Source organism: Gouania willdenowi, chromosome 15 (assembly GCF_900634775.1).
Source record: "Gouania willdenowi chromosome 15, fGouWil2.1, whole genome shotgun sequence".
Lineage (NCBI taxonomy): Eukaryota > Metazoa > Chordata > Actinopteri > Blenniiformes > Gobiesocidae > Gouania > Gouania willdenowi.
In genome coordinates this window covers 13,392,761-13,415,263 of record NC_041058.1, presented here as the reverse complement: position 1 = coordinate 13,415,263, position 22,503 = coordinate 13,392,761, and the positions used below count along the sequence as shown (strand labels likewise).

General features: G+C 37.7%; 1 protein-coding gene across 3 annotated transcripts in view; it reads right to left on the bottom strand.

Annotated features, from left to right (window-relative positions):
- Positions 1–22,503, bottom strand: part of zcchc24 (zinc finger, CCHC domain containing 24) — a 46,065-nt gene that overhangs the window by 11,574 nt on the left and 11,988 nt on the right. The window contains exons 3-5 of one of the 3 annotated variants that reach the window (XM_028469406.1): positions 6,718–6,882; positions 5,343–5,385; positions 385–5,241 (exon numbers count right to left, since the gene is read on the bottom strand). In XM_028469406.1, the coding sequence (XP_028325207.1) occupies positions 5,174–5,241; positions 5,343–5,385; positions 6,718–6,882 (276 nt within the window). In that variant the 3' untranslated portion in view covers positions 385–5,173. Of the gene's footprint in view, positions 1–384; positions 5,386–6,717; positions 6,883–22,503 lie in introns of those variants that run through there. The other 2 variants (XR_003675679.1, XM_028469404.1) reach the window with 2 other exon arrangements.

The following is a 22,503-nucleotide window of genomic DNA, read 5'->3' as shown; positions in this document are numbered from 1 at the left end:
GAGATTATATATGTAGTACCTCTCTTATATCCACAATTACTTTAAATAACAGAATAAATTACAGATAAGTAATGTTTTTTGTGAAAATTGTGTCAAAAAATGTCGAAATATCATGTGATGTTTGGAAAATATCTTTAAAATTACTCTAAATCTATTCCAACTTGGTTTCTGCTCTACTTGGCAAGTATTTCCATTTTTATTCCCATCATAATATTTGTGCAAAATTTTCCCGATGATGCCTTTTTTTATGAAGTATCACGCATTTAAAATCCTTGAACGTCATTGACCAATTTTTATCTCCTGTATCCTGTATGTTTTCCTTGTGTGAGTGATTTATGGTGATGATAAAATGGATGAATGATAACCACAGGCTTCAGTCAAACATTTCTAATTCAATGATATAACTTTTATTCATCAAACTTCCCAACAGCTCTAAAAAGGTTTCCAAACTAACAAATAAGGCACATTTTGGAATGCCGTTTCATGGACAGAAGAAACAGACCTGTAGTGGACTCTTGCTAACAACTCCTCTCCAACCTCTCACGCCTGCATTCTGTCCATTTCAAATATTACATTGTTCCAATACTGCATGACAAACACATCTCAAGTGATACAGACGGTAAAATAATACAAAAGGAGCTTTCCCACTTGACCACACGAGTGTTAACACGTTACATTCAGTATAATGTGTATTATCTGCAGATCAAGCTACATCCGCGGTAAATACTTGACATTTGCTACTAATGTTAAAAACAATATTTACTACTAGAGCAAACTACTACAAAGGACTTAAATAAGTGTACATTGCACAAACATATTGGTTCATTCAAAGACAAACTCATGCACATGCAAACTCTGGGGATAGTTCTTTGTCACACACAAGCATTCCTGACCAAAAAAAAAAAAAAAAAGTACACTCTAAACTACTCCCAACACATTTATTTTTTTATAATAGTTCCTTGTCGTTGCTGCTTTTAGCAAACTACATCACAGTTTAATGTGCTTACAGTGGTGAGTATCCATCGCTAAGTTAAAAATATATCTGCAACACAATATAATTTCCTAATATGTTTATAAATGAGCACATGTGGCAAGTACGAATGTAAATAAAGCTCATAATTAGTCACATATAACTGAGTAACAGACAGTATTCAACACTGATATAGCATATAACACAAACATACAATGGCTTATAAGTCAAAAGGGTATTAATTATGTACCAGCTTTCTTCATAATAATCAATATTTCCTTCTTAGTGTAACTTTGTTTGCATATTCTATACAAAAAGTGTTGTAAAAAGTATTTCCATTATATTTCTGCAGGACAACCCGTCAGATTTTTGTAAAACACACACAAAATTGATTATTTCTGAGCCATGAGCCCTTCTTCACACACATAAAAGCCTTTTAATATTGCTTAACACTTCAAATGAGCTACTATCATAGATAATGGATGGCCATCAAATATATACAAAAACTATCCTTATCAGGGAAAAAACTTGAGTGTCTGCAGATGGGTTACAAAATTTTCAACATCTTTTATAATCTTTCCAAAATACACATCCCACTAATAGAAATAAACTGTTTTCATTTTTTTAATTAAAAATGTAATAGAAAAGTCAAGTATATGCCATTTATTCAAGACAGGAAGTCTGAAAACAGAGACTTTCTGTCTTTTTGAAACGTATCTGCTGCTGTCGTTATTGGCTCGTGGTTTGCCATTTCAAATGGCTCCTCCTCATAGCAGGTCTGTGGGCTGGAACCAACAGGATTTATGTGAGCGGGTTGAATTTATTCTGCCTATTAAGCTAACAATATCACTGCTGTGTGAGGTTAGCTCATCAGCTAGGCATCATCAGTCTTTAAATACCATCAATGAAGCACAAGAGTGTGAATGATGGAATTTTAGAACGATCATTGGGTTAGTGTCATAAAAAATCTATAAAAATGAGTTGTTCCCAGCGTTGGGACGCAAAGGTAAACAAACATAAGAAAAACCACAAATTTTAAACTTTTTTGTTTTAATTTATACTTATAAAGTATTTACATTCTATCTGATTTGAACACGTGTTACATCAGAGTCCAAACATAGAGCTCAGTAATAATTCCAGAAAGTAGGTTTTGTCATCTTTTTTTGAAATAATATGTTATGGTTTCATTTATTCAGACTACTTTTTTCAGGAAATGTACTTTGAAATTTGCTTTGATCTCCTGACATGTTTCAACAGCCTCAGAGGCATCTACTGATCGCTTTAATGTGTCCTTACGACTTATTTCTGGACGTGGCCAACTTGAGAGTTCTCTTAGGCTGGCCACGCCCCCTGTTGTCTGAATGAATGAAACCTTAACGTGTTATAGAGCTGGATATCATTCAGATTTAATAAATCAATTTGATTCACAAGGACCCAATTCGATACGATTTGCGAGTCCATTCCATCCGATTTTTAATTTGGTTTAAAATATTTCCGTGACAGTACCAATTTTACTTCAATATAGAACAGATTGTCAGAGAACTAATGTAGTAAATAGTAGAAACTAACTCTAATTTGGTGCATTATTAAAAACATTAATGTTTATATTAAGAATTGAGCCCACAGCACTGCATTTATACCACATTTTATGAGTCAATATTTAAAGGAAAATCAATTAAAATCGATAAATCAATATTTTTTTTAACCCAGCCCTAGTCAAACACTCTCTTCTGTTTCCTGTAATATTCCACAGTGCCTCACAAAAGTTTCCCACCTTTGTGCAGTGCCCTTTGTACTGTAGATTTTGGTTGAAAAATGTCCCAGCTCTGGGATGTACCATTATCTGCTCCCACTGTATATTTTTGGAGCAAACCCACTGTTTCTTGAATAAACACAACCACGACAGATTAAAAAACAAAGCCTGAGGTCTGCAGTCTCGTACGCCCCTGGGTTCTGTTGTAAGGATCGACTGAGAAAACATCTTTGTTGACAATTCGTTTCAACAGGCCGGAGTAAGATTTGTTATTGCCGGTTGGAAATGCACATCTCAGCAAAGTGTGTTGAGGCGAACACCCACCGTGTAAGTTGAGCCGCTGTTATAGGAGCTTCATTGTTTACTTGTCCTGTGTCACTTTACAAATATACTCTAAATTTTAAGTCTCCATCACCATATGCATGTGTTGCCTCAACTCAAAGCCTTTGAAAATCTGTAGAAGGCACATATATTACAGTAAGGAAGGCAACCAGTTTATGTTAAGGCTAGAAAAATATACAAACTGTTAATAATTCCTATTAGAACCATTTTTTTAAGGCAAAGCTAGGTTCATTTCCTCTGTTGTGTTTTTCTAAATGCAAACTGATCAATGTAAACATGATGGGTACTTCACTTCCTTTAAAGACATCGGTTATGATACAACATCCCATAATATATAAAAAAAAAACAAGTATAGACTTCATTGTCACTTTCAGCACGTCCTTAGTTCTTCATTATCATCACATGACCAAATCAGCCATTCAGTTCCTCCGATTCATCCTAAAATCTTTGCATTTTTCTGAAGCTCCGCCTTCATCCGAACAGATTTCACATTACCAAGACTCTTTAAACAACTTTCAATAACTTAAAAAAAAAAGTCACTGTTCCTTTAAGGTCAAGAATCAAACTCTTCTTAATCTCTTAAAAATAAACTTCCTTTTGGCATTCTGTTCATTGAAGCCTAACCTGTTTATCTAAGTATTCTAATGCTAAGCACACAGTGCAACGCTGAAAACTTGACGTCCTTTTGTATCTCAAATCTAAATCTAAATTTCCTTGGATTTTCAGGGCATTAAAAAAAAAGAAAAAACCTCCAGCGAGTAACTGCTCCAACTTTACCTGCTAGCCATGCACGTAATATAGCCAAAGCATCTCCTCTGTGCAGCTGAACTTACAGTAGTTCCTAAACAATACCTGGAAGCAGTTACGCAATAACGTGATACACAAACATATACTGTAGTTCTGTCTGTCCCAGTTAAAGTTCTAATTGCACACTAGACATCAAGAAAATAAATAGGGATGTATGGCACATTATCCCTAAGTTCATTCACAGTTACTAAGATGTGCTGTTGACTCTTCTTACACAGCAAGACATCATAGGCCTCGTAATCATGAAACTATCAGAGGAGGCGCTGCTTCACCAAATTATTACACTTTTCACTTGGCAAGGAAATGGAAAGCTGAGTTCTGTAAACACAAAGTCAACAAACCCCAAGTTGGGGTAAGCTGTATATATGGATATTATTCAGATTTTATAAGGATATATTGGTAAGGAACAACAAAATACATACCAGGGGATACTTCATGAGTACTTTTGTTGTTGATGATGATGATGGTAAACTCTGATTGGGCGTGATTGGTTTTTGTCCCCGAAACAACAAAACTTTAAATATTTGCTTTTGACACAAATACCCAAAGAGATGGACAGTGATTATAAGAAATGGGGTAAGGTTACTGTCAACAGTTTTATGGGTGCACAGGTAAAATGTGTGCACCCTAATCCCAGTTGCATTTGTAGATTTTTTTCCTGTGGATACAAATCTCATTCCATCTCATCCAAATCCGACACAATGAACTACGTCACTAGATCCCAGACATTATGTGTCGATTAAAGATCTGCAATGCAAGGCTGCATTTCACGTTTGGACCAGTGGTCGAGGTCATGCATCAAAATTCTGGCTTCAAACCGCTGTTTAACACAAGATGTATTGGAAGAATTGGCACATTACAACAAAATGTCACTTAAAACGGTAAGCGAACAAAACGAGGTTCAGTTAATCTCTTTTTATTTTGTTGCTACATCCTTTATGCACAATATTATAGTGTTTGCATGGAAAAAACGACATTTTGTTCTCCTTCTACATCTTCTAATTCAAATGGCGGCTCGCATTTAGCATTTTGATACGTTACCGCCACCACTGGTTGAAACTTGAAATGCAGTATTTACGGCACATTGCAGATCTTTAATCAACACATTATGCCTGTGACTTTTTGAGGTAATTTTGACAGTAACCTTACTCCATACTAAGGAAACATGCTCCTTGGATTGCACAAAGTGTTTCTAACAGCATCTGTGGCTGGGCAGAGGGGAAGGGTTGGAAAAAAGGGTGTTTGAAGAGGATTACAGCAACCGTCCAGTCTGAGGCTTTGGAGATACCGAAGAGAAGACGTCAGGAGGACAGGAAGTTGTCATAAGGATTTGAACTGAGCGAGGAGGATGTGAGGAGACTTGATAAGCCTTAGGAGTTGTGATCCAAGAAAAAGGTGATTATTGCACACGGCGGCAGTAGTAGCCCAGGACTTTACATTTCTCACAAAGGTGTTGCGGGTGTTCCTTACTCTGGTCAGAAACATCAAGGCCGTCTGGCTTCTCCAAAGGCCGCTGAGGAAGTAACCAAAGAAGATTGAGTCAAATTGAAATAACAAGAAAAACAAAGCAGTGTCAAACCCCTGAGGTTTCCAAGCAGTTTTTTGGCAGCAGGTTTTGAGCCAAACACCAAAACAAACTCTGGCCTATAACCCTCCCCCTATACTCTTACAGATCAAGTTAAATTGACAGTTAGTTGCAGAGATAAAGCAAAGACCATGGAGAAGGGGAAAGTCTGTAAAAACAATAAACATACATTACATCCCACTGGCTATTATGTAAACATTGGTTTCACTTGAGTTTTTCTGTAATCATTACTAAAGGCCAAGGGAATCTTTGAGCGCCAGCTTATTTGGGTTATTTTGTTACAGTTCATCTATTGTTTGACTTCAAGGAAAGATGACTTTACACTACATTTAGTCCAAAAGCTCTCAGTGAAGGAAGGTTGACTACCACAGGTCATTAAAAGGAGATCTTTCACTTTTCCACCAGAGCTGCCAGTAAATATGAGAAATAAACTGTAGCTGTGTCAAAAACATCAGGTCCTTGAGAAAACTGAATTATCTGCTGGACAATGGAAACTCTGGTGGGAATTTTATGAGAATCACTCAGATGAGGAAAAGAGCTGGAATCCCCCGTCAATGTATCTTTAGAAAGTAAGCGGAGAGGCACAAGGGAGTTACGTTCGTTCTGTCCTTGAAGATGCTGAACTTTTCATTTAGGGAGTAAAAGAAAGCTGCTGCTGTAATTTCAATCCAGAGTTTTCAACAAGACTGTAAATGTACAAAATCTTATGAGACGTTCAATAGAAAGTTCCCGTTCCTTGTCTCCTTGGCAGAGCTCTGAGATATAAAATTATCATGCAGTTCTTTTTCAGCTTCATTTCATATGTTAACATAGGGGAGTCTAGTCAGCTCCGGTATTCAGGGAATGAGACGGGCCTCGAGGAGTAATCCTTATTTTATTTCAGGAAGTGGAATTGGAAGAATGTCGAAAAGCATAAATATTAGAGGATGTAGTGTGTGGATAAATATATCTTGAGCTGTGAGTGGATTCTTTCTCTGTCACTGTTTAACCGGTTGAGAGGAAGGCTTTCAACTTAAGTTTGGGCTGCTTTACTAAAAGGCTTGATTCAAGGACTAGTAAAGAGTCCAAGTTCCAATTGTTACAATATGACATTGTTTCTGTGTGCTTTTTGGTCAAATATTTGAAAAAAAAAAATTATATTTCTATACTTGAAATGTTGTTTGTTTTGTTTTTACATCTTTATAAAGAAGTATTCTCAGGACCATTTACAATTCCTACGCTTGTCTTACAGAAGGAATAACCAGGAGTTTATGTGCGTACCTGTTTGTGTGGATAGACATTGATGTGGCACTTGATGCATTCTTGCCCCATGTTGGCCCAGGAGTTGCCACTCATCCATTTCCTCTTGCATTTGGGACATTTGTACTCTCCAAAACATCTCTTCTTTCCTTGGTAGGGAGTCAGTCCCTCACCTTTGGGTCTGGCCTATAGATCAAAAAGGAGATGCTAAATAAAGATGCATTCACATGTGGCATGTCAACAAAAACTCTTGCTTTACTTCGAAGGCCACGTTTACCTGACAAGTTACTTGTGAAGTTTGAAAGTGAAAGAACTCAGTTGGAGGAATAAGGTAGTAACACGTCATTAAAATAGGCAACAAAAACTAACCAAACTATTGGCCATTTTTGAGAAATTTGGTTTAGGGAGCCAAAAATAATTCTGAAAAATAAAGAAAAGTATTCAACAGTGTTTACTTGTTGTATCAACAACAACAACCATTGATCCTTGTCCTGCTATGACATCGAGCTCCTTCATACACAATACCCCACTCAGCTTTGGCGCAATGTTTAGTTGTGTAATTTACATTTACATCCATCACAGCTGTGTTAAATTACTTTCTAAAATTCTTGTGAGTAGGATGATTACAAACAGTCCTTCAGTCAGTCATGAAAAAAACTCCAGGGCTGTTTTATGACTTCATGTTGGCATCGTTTCTTAGGCAACTGGAGCAGCACGAAGAGAGAAAAAAAAAAATCAATTTTATTCTTAAAAGCTCGTTACAAATTCATGCAACGTTAATGTCATCAAACAGATCTAACCAAACAAACTATCCTCCGGCCTGCTCAAAAAATCTCAAACGTTTAATGAAAGTTAAGTTTGTCAGAAGTTGTCTTTATCAATTTTAAATTCATCACTGGAAAAGAGCTAAATCTTTCCAGACTTCTCTTTTACCCTGTAGCTGTCTCAATCAGACAGGGAGTGGGAATTTTGATTAACAAAATCCTTTTATTTTGAAGATGGAATCTGTGAACATCCTGGATGTTTGCCATTTCATCTCAAAATATGAAAAAGTTTCTCCACATGTAAAAAAATCCAACATGACAACAAAGAATTTTCCTAATCATTATGTAACTGACGTTTCATCTCCAGTAGATTAGGAAAAATGTTAAGAGAAGCCGAGACCTGTCCAGTCTACTTAGAGATGTTGAATTGTTCCATTATTTTTTGGACCCTGGTTACACATTTTTAGCGGCACATGAGTGAGAAGAGTGAACAAAGGGGATTTAACTGCATGGTCTTCCCCTTCTTTGCCCTGGCAAGTGTATGAGTAATAACAACTATAATCTGCACCATGTGGCATCTACCAAACACACGTCAGTGCTTTGCATCATAACCTTCAAGCCAAAACTAAGTGTGCTTCAATCTAGTCCCTCCACATCATGACCTCAACCTCAATGTCAGCTTTTCTAACGCTGTGACATCACGCAGACTGGAAATTCTGACTTCTGCTGGCCAGCGCCAAACCAGTCTATACAAACTGACAGCATTGTCCTGATGCATTTGTTAGCTAACATCCAAGACTATGCTATTGCAACATTTTTGGTTGGATGATGTTTCACACATGTTACTTTGCCTTGATGCGCCAACTGAAAGTGTGCTGATGTTTTCACTCCCCGTAGCAAAATATAATTAAATGATTTTTGGAAAGTACGCTCATTTCAGCTTTGTGCCAGGCAGCTGTACGAGCCAGGAGGTCTAACCTTAACCCTTGTTTTTCATCTCTTCATGTTGTTTTGTTCAGGGTCTTGCCTTGGCCTTTGGTGTTAGCCAAACTGACTTTTAGATTTATTCTAATACTCCCTTAGTTAGTTGATGGCAGGAACATCATTAGAGCTGTCAGGAATATTAATGCAGGCTTGAAACGTTTACTTGACAAAAATGAGTCAGCTGTATTGAAATGTATTTTCATAAGCTCTATTAAATGACTGAATCATACTTTGGACGCAGATTTTATGCTGATGCTATTATATTACAGATTTACTTGCAAACATTAAAGCATTTTCATACACTCAAAAACACTTCATTTCCTGAGATACAGGGAAATTCATACTCGTCCATTTCAGAACTAAAAAGCAGCGAGAAAACCACAGACACTCTTGTTTTGTGTGGCACATTCGGAGCCATAAAAATAAGTCTTGCTGTCCCGCTGTGGTCAGTTGTGATTTCGTCACATCGCCTCTCATGGAGGTCTGAGATTAAAAAGCAAGTTTAGGTTCTAAAGTCACAAACTTTACAGGCACAGCTGGTATTGCACATTCCAGTGGACACCCAAACATGTGGGAATACGCGTCACAATAACATCTGGACTGTTATGCCACTGCTGCCAGCAGAGGCATAACAGAAAAACAACACTTAGAGCCCACAGACTAATGAAGCAGGGTTTTGGGTTTCTTCTCATACATACACACACGACATGTTTTTTCAGTTTACATCGGTTCGGAGGATTACAGATCATAACTCTCAGATGTAAACAATAGAATGACTGAGTAAATGTTTAGGTTTGGCTGGAATTCCAGGAAAATAACCCTTTAAGCAAAGTTTACACATCGGTCAGAATACGCACAAGGCAATGACTAAGTTAATAGAACCACGTCATGGTAGCACGAGGCTCTGTAAAGATGAGTTGAGTGTTTTGTTTTCCTTTGCTTTCTACAAATATAGCCACTCAGTGTGGTGTGAAGGTAAAAGCTAAATGGACATGTGGGTTATTCTGGGCATTTTCTGTGGCCATCAAGTGGAAGCAAAGCCCTCTAATGGTGAATCAGTCCATGTTAAAAGGTGGCAAATAGTGTTTGTCATTATACTCAGATGGTGCCAGTTTGTCTCCAAGGCTTGAGTCTATCATGTTAAAATAAGGTTCACAGGGTCTGTAAAGCACAGTGTCCTCAACGGAGAAGACATAGCTCCATAACCAAATGATCTCACCGTTTCTTCCTCTGGTTTGGATCACAGAAACGAGCCATTGAACATTCACACATGTGCAAACACGCACGCACACATACATACACAGGTCACTCAGTTGGTAAATGAGGCACAAGCACACATGTGATAGTAATATTCAGTGATGCAATGTTGACACAAAACAGGGCCACACACAGGCACAACATAGTATCCTCTTTAAAATCAAGGTGTAGCCTAATCTACAAGTTGTTATACCCCTGAGATGTACGGTAAGTGGGAAACTCAGTGCATGATTTCCTGCAGTCACTCCCACTATCTTTGTACGCTAGGACACAGATCATTCCTCCGATCATATGAGATGATTAATAAGCACAGGGATAGAATAGACAGAGCTGTGCAACAAAAAAAAAACCAACGCAAAATCAGGAATAAGAGAGACCCAATGAACACCTAAATTAATTTAGATAACCAACCCTAAAAATAAACTGCTCTCAAATACTTGAAAATGGTAAAGACATGCCATTCAAAAATTACGTTTTTAGTACTCTTGCACTTGAAGGGAAACAGAGAAGTAGACAAATACCAAAGTCTTAACTGGTGAGAGCCTCGTACCATTAGCCCATCTCAAAAGGGTGGGGAACAAGGAAGGAGAAACTAGGAGGGGGAGAGGAGGAGGAGGACATTTAAATCCAAAGCAGATGGCTTCTATAGCATGAACACATGAGGAACACAGAGTTGTCGTAAAATTGCTGCTCTGCTTTCAATTGGGCTGTACATTTCAGTGACAGAGTGAGAGGTCTGAGCTAAAGGGAAAGCGCGATAACCAACCTCTACTGCTCAGCTCAAGAGCTTTGACCCATTATCATAAAGAGGAATGCACTCTCTGAGGTTTAGTCTCCATATACAACAGTCGTATGAACAGCACAATAAGGATTGTAATGTATGCACTTGGTTGCAGGTCCATTTTTTTAACGACTGGAGAAAGATCATAGTTTGGGTGACAACCATTATGATATTTTAAAGACGTCAATTAATCAACTAAAAAATGTGCTTCTATCACGCACTTTTTGTGTTTTACTGACCAATGGAAAATGCACTGAGCCAACATTTTGAGGCCAAACATTGACTTTTCCTTTGTGTTGATCTTACATTCCAGGCAGAGCATAATGACCAGTGGACCTCAGACACCAGACTTAAGGTTCTCAGACAGTGAACCCTTAATCCTCTGTCTCTAGCAACAGAATTGACACACCTTGCATTAATATCAGACATTCATTTCCAAGCCAAACCAAGGACAAATCTCTTTGAATGCTAAAACAGTCTTTCAATATTCACATAGGATTTGGACTTGGTGTTTCCAATTCATCTTACTTGTGGAATCCAAGGGAATTCATTGGTCAAAACCAGATAACAGTCTTTGGTACATGGTCAACAGAAACTGCGTTTAATTGTATATGTTTAATTTAATTTATGGTTTATGTTAAATGCAGCCAATCTGTAGCTGGAAGGTAAAATCTTAAAAATATCCAAATATTGAAAATAAAATGTCTCATTTGTTTTCATTCAGCTGGGAAAATAATGAAGCTTCCATTAGCTACAGATGTTTGATGTTCAGTAACTATTGGCCAAGAAGAAGAGTAATATAGGAACACAAAATGTTCAAGAACCACTACTGGTCCCTTTTTTAATCATTGGTACCAAATGTGACATTTTTGGTGTTTTTATTTTTTTACCTCTCAATTTCCCCGTCATTTTAAAAGCTAGCTCTATGACATTTTACCAACATTGTTTTTTCATGTTTATTTACTTAATTCCGAACTCCCATGTATCGAAAATGAGATATGCATCATACTGACACTTTGACTCCCATTTGTAACCACTAATGTTTCATATACTGAAATCATGACATATCATAATACTTTTTAAATGAATACTTAAAAAATCAAAGCCTCTACCTTCAAAATAAAGGGAAATATGTTTTAGATGTAATGACCCCCTAACAACCAAAGACCATTGCGCAAAATTTTAGGGAAATTTCAGTGAAGGCCTGGATTTCTGATCTTGCAAAAACTGTCCTTGTGCCAAAAATAATAATGCATTAAATTCAATTCTGCTACCAATTAATGACACTGTCAAGGCTGTAATATTTCCATCATAAATATTTCACTTTGATCCTCATTTTTGGAAATACTGAATAAGGAGTGTTTACCTGCTGAAAAAAAATTCTGGTTCCTATGATAAAAAAAGTCCATTCATAAAAATAGTTTGAACGTTATAATACATTTTATATCTACGGATAGGCCTGAAGTAGTTGAAAAGATCTGATGCGGTGGAAGTAAAGCAAAAAATTCATGGAGTACATTTGTATTGCACTTTTCTGAGACGGACCGTTTGTGTAAATTTAAAGGAGTGCACAAGCATTAAATGGATTCAGAGACGTTGGCTTTACCTTTATCAACAAGTTCTGATGAACTGCGGCTGGGCGCGCGTAGCGTCTCCGTGCCGAATAGCACGTACCACGTTCTGGAGAAAGCAGTGAAATTATTCGGTTCCACTGAGTAAATCAAATTAAATTGTGCAATGTACAATCGTAATCTAAGTTGAATTACCTTTGAAACTATATATCACACGACTATGTTCCGATACATTTTGAAATTACCGCCCCCCCCCCACTTTCAAAAAGAGCATCGCGTCATATTCATTCACAGAGTATTCATACCAAACTGCATACCGATCTAACAAGAACTAACAGAGGAGTAGTCATTTGAAGAATGGGGCCCCCTGGGTCCCCCTGGCACCCCCTGTGACACGTACGGGGTTATGGGCCCCATTTATATATTGGTATGTGCCAATGATTCGGTACCACCAACCGTTGTAATATTTGACACGCAAATAAATGAGAAATCAACTTTCTTTTTTTTTTTTTGGCCCCAAATTAAAAATTGGGCTCTGAGCGGTGATGCGTACACATTTTCAATTTCAGCCCAATCCGTTCACGAATAACAGAGGAGTCGCGGTTTTAACTAGTTTACACAACAGCAACAAGAAGAACAAGAACAAGAAGAAAAACAAAGTGAGTGGCGTTGTAAGTCCAGTAGCCTGGCCTAAAAAGAACAAGGAATGGAAGTGTTGGAAAAGACATGAACAGAATGTTTAAGTTATGGAAATATGGTATAAACTATAGATTTTTTATATATACATTATTTGAGAAACAATGGTGTTCAAATTCACATCTAAACTTAAGTTAGATAGAAGATCTTCATCCTTCAAGAAAATTTGTAATTCTTTGAATTGTTATCAAGCCTAATAAATACAGATAAATAATGATCATTAGATGCAGCCATCAACCTGTATGTTAGTGCTGAGGGCCAAGTAAGGGCACGCAGATGGCCATGGCTTCAAGTCTCTGACAAGAATGACACTGTCCCCACTTCAGCTGTGTCCCACTGCACACAGAACGAGCATTTTTAATCAGCTCTTTCCGCTGCTGGGCTGAACTACCCCAAATACATTCCAGGACCTTAGCCAGGTGCATTATGGGGACTATTTATTAATCCTAACATGCTCTGTGAGCTCTAAATACAGCCACTGTTTTCTGTGCATCTTTCCCTCACTCTTTCTCTGCGGCTCTTTTGGTGGTGCAGCTGTCCCTTTATAGTGGTTGTAAGGAAAAGTGGTCAGGGCCGAAAGTGACGAAAAGAACAGGTGTGCTGCTTAAATGACAAATTTGCCCTTACTCAAACACAATGCATCTCTGTCAAGAGGAACAATCCCAGTTAAAACACAGTTACAAAGACAAAACACAAACTGCTTGAGGGAAGTTACAGGCTAAAACATCTTTCAGTATAATCAACATCAAAGCACAGACTTGGCTGGACCCCCTCAAGACTCAAGTTTCAGAGAAAAGACAAAGATGTGAATTACTCTCAAATAAATGGATCCAAGTCTTTGTTGTTCAGATAATTACCTCTAATGGCTGTAGTTGTCATTGTGCTTTGCATGCTTTTCACTATTAAATCAGCACAATGTCTTAGCCTTTGCAGTTGAAGATTTTCACAAGAGAAGTGATCATCTATACTAATTTTCCCCAAACTCTTGGAGACTCTGGAAACAGTTTGAGAGTTACTCAAAAGTATGTTTTTCAAGGATCCTAGATAGATCTGCCATGATCCAGGCTTTCTGGCACAGGCCTTAAACTGCAGGGCTGCGCCCCAGCGTTCCGTAGCGTTCCGATCACTCACTAGCATCTGGAAACCATCAGTGTAAACAAAGGAGCAGCGGAGGAGCTCAGGCCCCGCTCTGCCTCTCCGCATCCCCCGGGACATCACTCAGAGAGCAACACAAGAACACCAAGCCAGCCCCAAACTTGTGTGTATTGCATTTCCATGTGCACATGGCTGTGCATGCACAAGTGTGTCCATGCACATGTGTGTATACTTGCCTCCTCATCTTGAGATCTGTGTTTAGTTTGGCTTTGGTTCCAAAAGCAATAGATTTACAGATACAGCACTGGGACTCCAGCCCACAATGTTAGCTTTGAGTCTTTTGTAGCTTTTGTTTGGTTTGCTCATTAACCGTAGCATTTCTGATAAGACTTCTAATTGCTTTAATGTGGTTTCAGTTAGTGTGCTAGCATTAGCAATCTCATGAATGGCACAAGGGGGAAGCCAAAACCTGGATGTGGTTTAAACCTGAGAGCTGCTTTTCCTCTGTGAAACATCAAGAAAGATCAAAGCATCAATCATTCCTGATTCCTAACTGAGACATGACATGGAAAAATTCCCTGATCTTTTCTTTGAAGCGTTTCAGTAACCCTCTATTAATTTTGTGATTTGGTTCTTCTCATGCAGCTCTAACTTCATAATGGCCCTTTTAAGCACTGAATATGGCCCTCTTTGATTCCATGTACCCCCCTCAGCTGCCATAAACCATCAACTGCCTCACAGTTCCACATCAACAACTTGGGAGATAATGGTTCTTATCTTGTGCAGATGTGTCTAAATATAAACCACACAATTACACATTATGTACCGTACATACATTGTGCAATTGCTGGCTTGTAACTTCCAAAAATGTAAAAAAAAACTTTTACTTACCAATGCCTTCTTTCTCTTTATTATTAAATAGTATTTAACTTTAAGCCCTGAGCATGCACTCGTTGATTGGTGGGAGGGAGGTACAACCCACATTTATTGCGTCATTAGATTAACATCGAGAAAGTGCATTAAAGAGTAACTAAACCCGGAGGTTTTGACTGACGTAGATCTAGGCTGGAAATTCAAAAAACACCTTAATTATGGGCAGTTCTCCTGTAGCAGGTAAGACACGACCAGTTTATATTATAGAATCTCCAAAGAACAATCTATGCTATGCTAACTATCAACTGAATAGGCTCTCTATTGACAATTCTCTCAATCCAACCTACTCGCCACAGATTGCAGTCAACAGGTGTTTTTAAAGGAGGGGCGGGTCCAAAAGTGAAACATTTGGAGTTTTATAGACTGCCAAAAGTTATAACAAATCAGGGAGAATAATGTCAAAAGTTATCAGAGGCAAAAATCTGGACAACATCCAAATTTGTTCGGCCCATTTCTTGTCAGTTAAGTGAATTATTGATAGCAACGGCTCTTAACTAATTTTCTAGTCTGATGATAGTATAATTCATATCAAGCTCCTGCATGTGACATTACTGACTTAATATAATCACATTTAATAGCTTGCTACAGTAGCAACACAGTTTTTAAAATGAGCTGTTTTTCTCATTGTATTCCAGGTAAAAGGTCTGACCTTTATCAAAAGGATGAACCATATTTGGTTAGGGTTAAAACCAGGTAGTTGGCAATATCAGGATACGCAATAGACGGAAGACTCTCTGGATTGTCATTGATCCAAGACGACGGAGCCGACTGTATAGATCTGCACCACCAATAAAGCGTAACTTTTCCAAATATCATGCCCTTTCCTGTGGACCAAGTCATTGCCTGTATGCCTTTGCATCTGTAACACATTTCGAGGAGCTTTTCTGTGATTTCGGACATTTATCCATTGCAGTGTTTACCTCCGCGTGCCTCCAATATGCATCCGGGTTACTGCTCAGAACATGACATAAGCGAAAACTCTCTATAAGAAATCATCAAAACGTCACAAACACCCAGCTATAACAATCTTTGATTGTAATAGGCCTTATTATTTATTTTGAAGAGGGTTTTGATAAGCCCAATTGTTTAAAAGTCATGTATTATTACCAAGACTATCTTGGCTTGACCTTGCTATAATATATTTCAGTATATTTTTAATGTGCTTTGTTTGGTTTACATCTGCATGTGTTTCTTTTAAGCCAGTTTGTGATAGATAAGGATTTTTTTAACTCCATTTGACCTTTTTTAATCTCAGAATGTTTTGTTGATTGTAGGTGTTGACAAAGAGAGAACCGGAATAACTATCTGTGGTTAGTCCCAGCACTGGTATCCTACTTATCTGAAATAAATTCTCATTCAAATGCTAAATTTATAAATTCCGAGTGCCTTTATGCGTTGGTATTTTAAACCTGCTGACAAAGATACTAATATTGTCTATTATTAGTTAGCAGATGTTATGTGAGCTGGTTGGATGTTACTTCTCATCCCAGTCGTCAGTCACTCAGCTTGTACGTGTCCAGATCTGTTCTGCACTTATGTGGGTCACGCTGCTATTCTTGAAAAAGGTTTCATATTCTAGAGGCCCTTTTATTTTAGCTATTTGCATGACCATTCAATACCCTATTAAAACACCTTACTTACAATAGCATATCCCACTTGTCTACAAGTCAAAAAAAAGAGCCTTTGAGAGATTTATGCTGCCATGTTCACATCACTTGAGCCATTCTCACGATGTGTGAGAGAGGAGCCATGCAGTGTTTAGAATAAAAGGCTGGAAAAATGGTATTTGGAAAACAACTCCGTGACAATCTTGGTATGTAATTTAACCCCATATCAATTTTAAAGCGTAAATTTCTAGAGGCAACAATTTTCCAAAATGATTTCCGACCCACACAAACCTAAAGAAGTAGACATTGAGGCAAAGGAGTATAAATAAAGGCTATATATAGGATTTACTATCCTGGGAAATTTGTGTTAAAAAAAAAAAACATGTAGTATTGTCATGAAACTCTATGCTTGACTTTTTTGGAAGAAACTTCTTAGATGTCTTTTAAAACCAAATTAGTTACAAAGAGACATCTAAACAAGTAATCCTAAAAAAAAAAAAAAAAACTTTCATTTTGGCAAAATAATGTATGCTGGGCATATTACTCCTGTTCCCTCCGTTCTTGGAAATTTGGAGATATCGATCACAAGGTAAACAATATTATCCAAACAGCTGTGCCAAAGAAAAAACATCAGCCATGTAGATAAGAAAAGGTAGCTCTGTTAGAAACTGTCTGAAAAGTAAGTACCGGTATTTTAAAGTAATCTTCGGGTGGTGAAAAAAGAAGCAAACTTGGAAGAACTATAGGTCAATTTGTATTTGTTCCTTTAAAGTAAATTAAAGACAGGAAGAACGGTTGAACTGAAAATATTAAAACAAGTACACATGGGAGGAATCAAACCCAATCCTGAAAGAATAAAGAACTGTTTAAACTGCCTGTGGAAATCCATGTGTTTTGACTTTTGTCCCTGAATTTGTATTAGACAGCTTAAAAAATAAATCTTCTAGTAGCCATATAAAATTATGCTTTGAGTTACTGTATTGTGATTCAAAACTGAGAGCATTAACATTACAACTTGCTTAGCTGTTAAATCTCAGCTAGGTCCGCTTTGATAATATTTTTGCTTTAAGTAGAAAAAAAAACAATATTAGCTTGCTTTTGTATTCCATACTATTGTTTGGAGAAACCAGTTTTGGCAGTGTGTGTTAACTGTGATCATACACATCCACATCCTAAAAAACTTCTACTACAAAATAATAATTAAAAAACTATTTGAAAAAACATGTGAAGTTTCACCATTGCCCCAACAGAACACTGTTTCCAGAACTGCATATGGTTTCTGCAGGCCTTCGATCTGTGAAGACATTCATGTACGTACATTGTCCATGTATATTTGTATGTCTATGGTTTTCTCCTCAGTAACAAACCCACATCATGTGTGTCCAAGACAGCTGCAGAGGCATATCGTGCCAACACTCACTCACAGCCAAGACCCTAGCCCCAGATTCCTAGATTTCCACAACTCTCTGATCGGTCACGGATGTTAGTGTCATGTTCTTGAATTACTAACAGATACCCATGAGAGTCAGGCATGTCGGCTTTTTGATTCATGCCAATGAAACTCGTCTTAAATCTGATGATTTTGACAAGATTCTTCATTCTGATTTCATTGGATGGAAACACAATTGAAGTCCATCTGGGCCATGATTGGATGGAGTCTCTCTGGTTGAACTTAGTAGCTCAGTTCCATCAACGCATTGAAGTTGCCTTTTTTCCACAGCCTACCAGACTTACAATATTTACTGGCCATGAAGGGCAAACATTAAATGAGACCACGGGTGTGAACTTTTCTCCTGCTTTCTCCTAGCCGGATTAGCCACAACCCACTAAGCTCGACAAGCTGTGCAGCTGCATTGGAGCATTGGGTTACAAGTTAAGTGAATGACAACAGCAGGTTTGGTACCAGATTGGGGGCATACAGAGGTTCACAACATTATATTGTAGCATAGGAAGTTCATCTTCCAGTTGTCCGTGTTTGCATGTATCATATATGTATCGCCTGCAACAGGGAGTAAATGGCTTGGCGTTCATGTGTGGATACTGCTGGATACACTGTACACGTGTTGCTACTTTCAGTGTAACTAGGTCTCAATGCTATATTAGACCTATGGCCCTATATGGTGTCTCAAAGCTCTTGCTAGGAAAATAACTTTCTATGTTCAAACCATGAAAATCATATTGTGGCAACAAGTAGTGATCACAGTGGTTTTTCACAATGACAATCGTTTTCTGTCCACCGTGACGTGCTGAAAGAGCAAAACGCGTCTGATACAGCATGTCTTCAGCATCGCTGATAAGCCTTATCTGTTTACAATTCAGTATTCACTCGCTCTCTGCCTCGGCCTTTGTCAAACTGACTGAGTGAGTCAGTTTGACTCACTCAGGCTTTCAGAGTCTTTACTGCAACTGGAAGGAAGATCAAGGGTCACTCTGTAAAAACATTCCCATGGTGCACCTCCCCCAGCCTTCACCCCAGACCAAAACTTCTCTACAAACTACAGTGGAGAGTATACAGATATGAGGAAAAGAGGGAGTTCTCAAAAGGCTTAGAATGCATCAACTATTGCACCCAACTATTTCCCAAATCAATTCAATACACCCAGTTCCAACTTGGAGCTGTAATAAATATATTCATGTTTACAATAAGAATTGAGCTCACAGCACTGAATACACACTGTAGAAAAGACATATTAAATGACTGATTTTAGGATTTTGTGAATCGCTATTAAGCAACTCAAAAGACAATAGACTCAAATTGATTTGTTTTAACCCAGCCTTATATACTGTAATATACAAACTCATTTCAATGTTTTCTATTGCACTTTTAATCATGAAGCACACTGAATTGTTATGTTACAAGTACGCTGTATACAGATAGGTTTCCTTGCCTTGCCCTACGGTACTATGCTATACTCATTGGTGGACAGTAACAAAGTAAATATTCTTAAGTACCGTACCTAATTACTATTTTTGAGTATCTGTCCTTTAACTGAGTATTGTTTTGGGAGGATACGTATAACTTTCACTCCACTACAGTTGAGAGACAAATATTGTACTTTTTACTCCATTACATTGCATCATTAGAAATTTATTTTTTGTTAATACACCTTGTTATGCTCAAATGTTTCTTTAGGTAATCAAAATATGTGATAATAATACAGTTTCTGGTTATATTTGGGTTTTTTTTTTTATTTATATGGATTGATCAGTGATTTGAGCTGAGTTAGTTAAATAACACTTCTTGTTTGTGAGATGTTGAGCCTATTAAACGGCTATTTCTTTATTCTGTGATTTTACAAACACAAACCTCAATGTTTTGGTCGGTAATGAAACACCACAGTGTTATTCAGTTGTACGACTATAAACATATAACCGATTATACATTAGTGTTTCCCATGATGTCCACCTTCGACTCTACTATACGTTTGTTTTGTTTTAATTCCTTTTTTTTCCACTCTTGTAGGTCCAAATCTGTCTCCAAACATACTTAGTCTGACTCACCACTGTGATGTGAACAATATAGCCCTGCCTTCCTGACCTCTCTGTCTAGCATATCCTACAGACATACAATGACTGCCTTAATTACCACCCTCCTTTCCCACCACTAGGGCTCTCCCCAATGGTGCCCATTCAGTACCGCAGTCTCCCCGAAGGTGCCCATTCAGCCAAGACACAAAGCCAGCAGTGTCAGTCCCTGATCTCTTGACACCAAACCCAATCCAGTGTGCCAGTAATCACAGCTTCAGAGTGTCTGCCTGTCCCTCTGTTCACTTGTCCATCCTGTCTTTCAGTCTTTTCTTAAGAATCTAACAGAAGAATCATTAATTGTACCAAATACAAATATTTTACAATACCTCAGGATGGATGGATGGATGGATGGACTAATAAAGAAATTCAAATTAAGTAATAATTACTTTTCTGAGCAGGGAGAAAAATAATGCCCAACTACGATAAAGGGTTGAAGACTACCAAAGTCATACATTCTCATTACAATGCATCATTCTGTACTATACAGGATCTATGTTAACTTGCATTGTGCCAATTAAATAGATAAATTCAATTCAATTTATTAACGCTCTTATCGAGAGTGCCAATCTTTTCAATTCATCAGATCTTTTGAAAAATGACGCTGGTGCATAGGGCCTATCTCCTTTAAGTGAACCTTGGTCAGGCTTGGTTATAAGATGAATGTAAATTGACTCTATACAGTATTCATGGTAACTTCTGCTGCAAAGAGGAATCGCTCAAATGTTGTGTTGTCTTTACCAGAAAAAAGGTGTCCAGACTGGACAACATAGTAAGGTGCTGCTAATAGAAGTCAACATGTGCTGGGAAATGGATGTGTTCAAGTGTATCACAATATACTGGTCACTGCTGGTGTCAAGCATTATCACCCAAAATAAGCGAGTGATAGGTTAGAAAAAGGTAAATCACAGTTATTATAAGCTAGCAAAGCTGTATAGAGATGGTGTGTTAAGGGGATAACATGCTGCAGAGGAAATACCACCTTTAAACTTTTGGTTCCCTTCTTCAGCCTCAGTTATAGGTGAACCATCCTGTTCTAATTCATGGGGCTGCTGACCAGTAAGCCAGTGAACAAGCCAAAATGTTACTTTTTGGCTTCCTGCAGCATTTTAGAAATGTGTTCAATGGGGAGGTAAAATGTGGGTTTAAAATGTGTTTTATTCAGTGGAGAGAACACATTACATTAAGTAATTTGAGAAGCAAGCCATACTAGCACAATTGTTGTTAATTACAGCATGTATTTCACAGTATATAGTCAGACGTGCAACAAAAGAGAATAATTAACAATGGGGAAAAAAAATTCAAATACTGCGCACTAAATTACTAAACCCAATATACACCGTGCGGCACACATTTTATCATTAAAAGTATTCATTTAAGACTGATCTGTTATTTTATGTCCATGCCTTCTCATCATAAAGTTTTTACTCTTTCACTGCCTCTCATTTAACTTCAAAATACCTGATTTTAGTTGACTTTTGTTCATGTAACCGTGCACCCGCTTCATAGATGAGGTTTTCAGTTATCAAAACAGGAAGCTTTGTGATTGTTGTCTCAGCAAAAACTGAGAGGAAGGATGGGATTTCTGTGCACAACGCAAACCAGCTGGTAGGAAATGCCACTTTTATAAATGTATTTTCTTTTCTTAAAACTTTGATTTCCTTTAAAGAGAAGTACCCTCACCCTCCTTTCATTGGCCCGCTGTCCCCAGCTCTTGTGCCCTGCTCGAGCTTTCAAATTGTAACCATCTCTCGTTGTGACGCAGTGTGGTTGAATGGAATGACAGTCACGCTTCCAATATGCCCTTTTTGCCATTGCAAATAAAGGCAGTCGTGTCAGAGCTAGCCCTGTAGTGAAGGGATCATGGGGCCAAAATTTAAAGCAATACCTCATAACAAATGTTGAAGTGTGACCGTAGTGTTGAAAGGTCGCTTATTGACAAGATAAACAATGAAGAGGGAGAAAGAGAGGGTAAAAAACTAAGATCAGAGAGAAAGCAGCTGTTAGTAACAGAGAAAACTTAAAATGCAAGATTATCCCACTTACAGTATATCTTTTGAGGGCAAAAGATGTTTACATAGCTAAAGGACTGACTTAGATTTTAGTACTTTTCCTTCATAAACATTAGGCCACAGGGAACTGCATAGCATATGCCTCCAAGCGCATTGCTAATACGTCGAGCTGTACACACAAAGTGGACATTAGCTCAAAGTGAGACTTCCAGTCAAATTAAACAAAGTCTCTTGGAAGAAAGAGAAAGAAATTTTGGTTTTGAATCACAAAAGCAACAAGAAATCAGATAATCAAAGGCGGGCAACTTATTTTATTTAATATAATCATTAGTTTTGTTCAGCACAAAGTCAACATGGCTTCCAAACATGAACATGGTAACGTATAAAGCCATTGGAAAGATTCACCTAATTCTCAAATCAATCAAAATTCCAAATAATCTTGACAAACAGAGACAGAAACCTCAGTTAGAAAAGAACGTGATTCTACTATACTATATAATATACTGCTTTAAGCATTTTGAATAACATTTTAATGAGTTCTAAGTACTGCCTTGATTTTTTTTTTTAAATGTAGTTAAATGG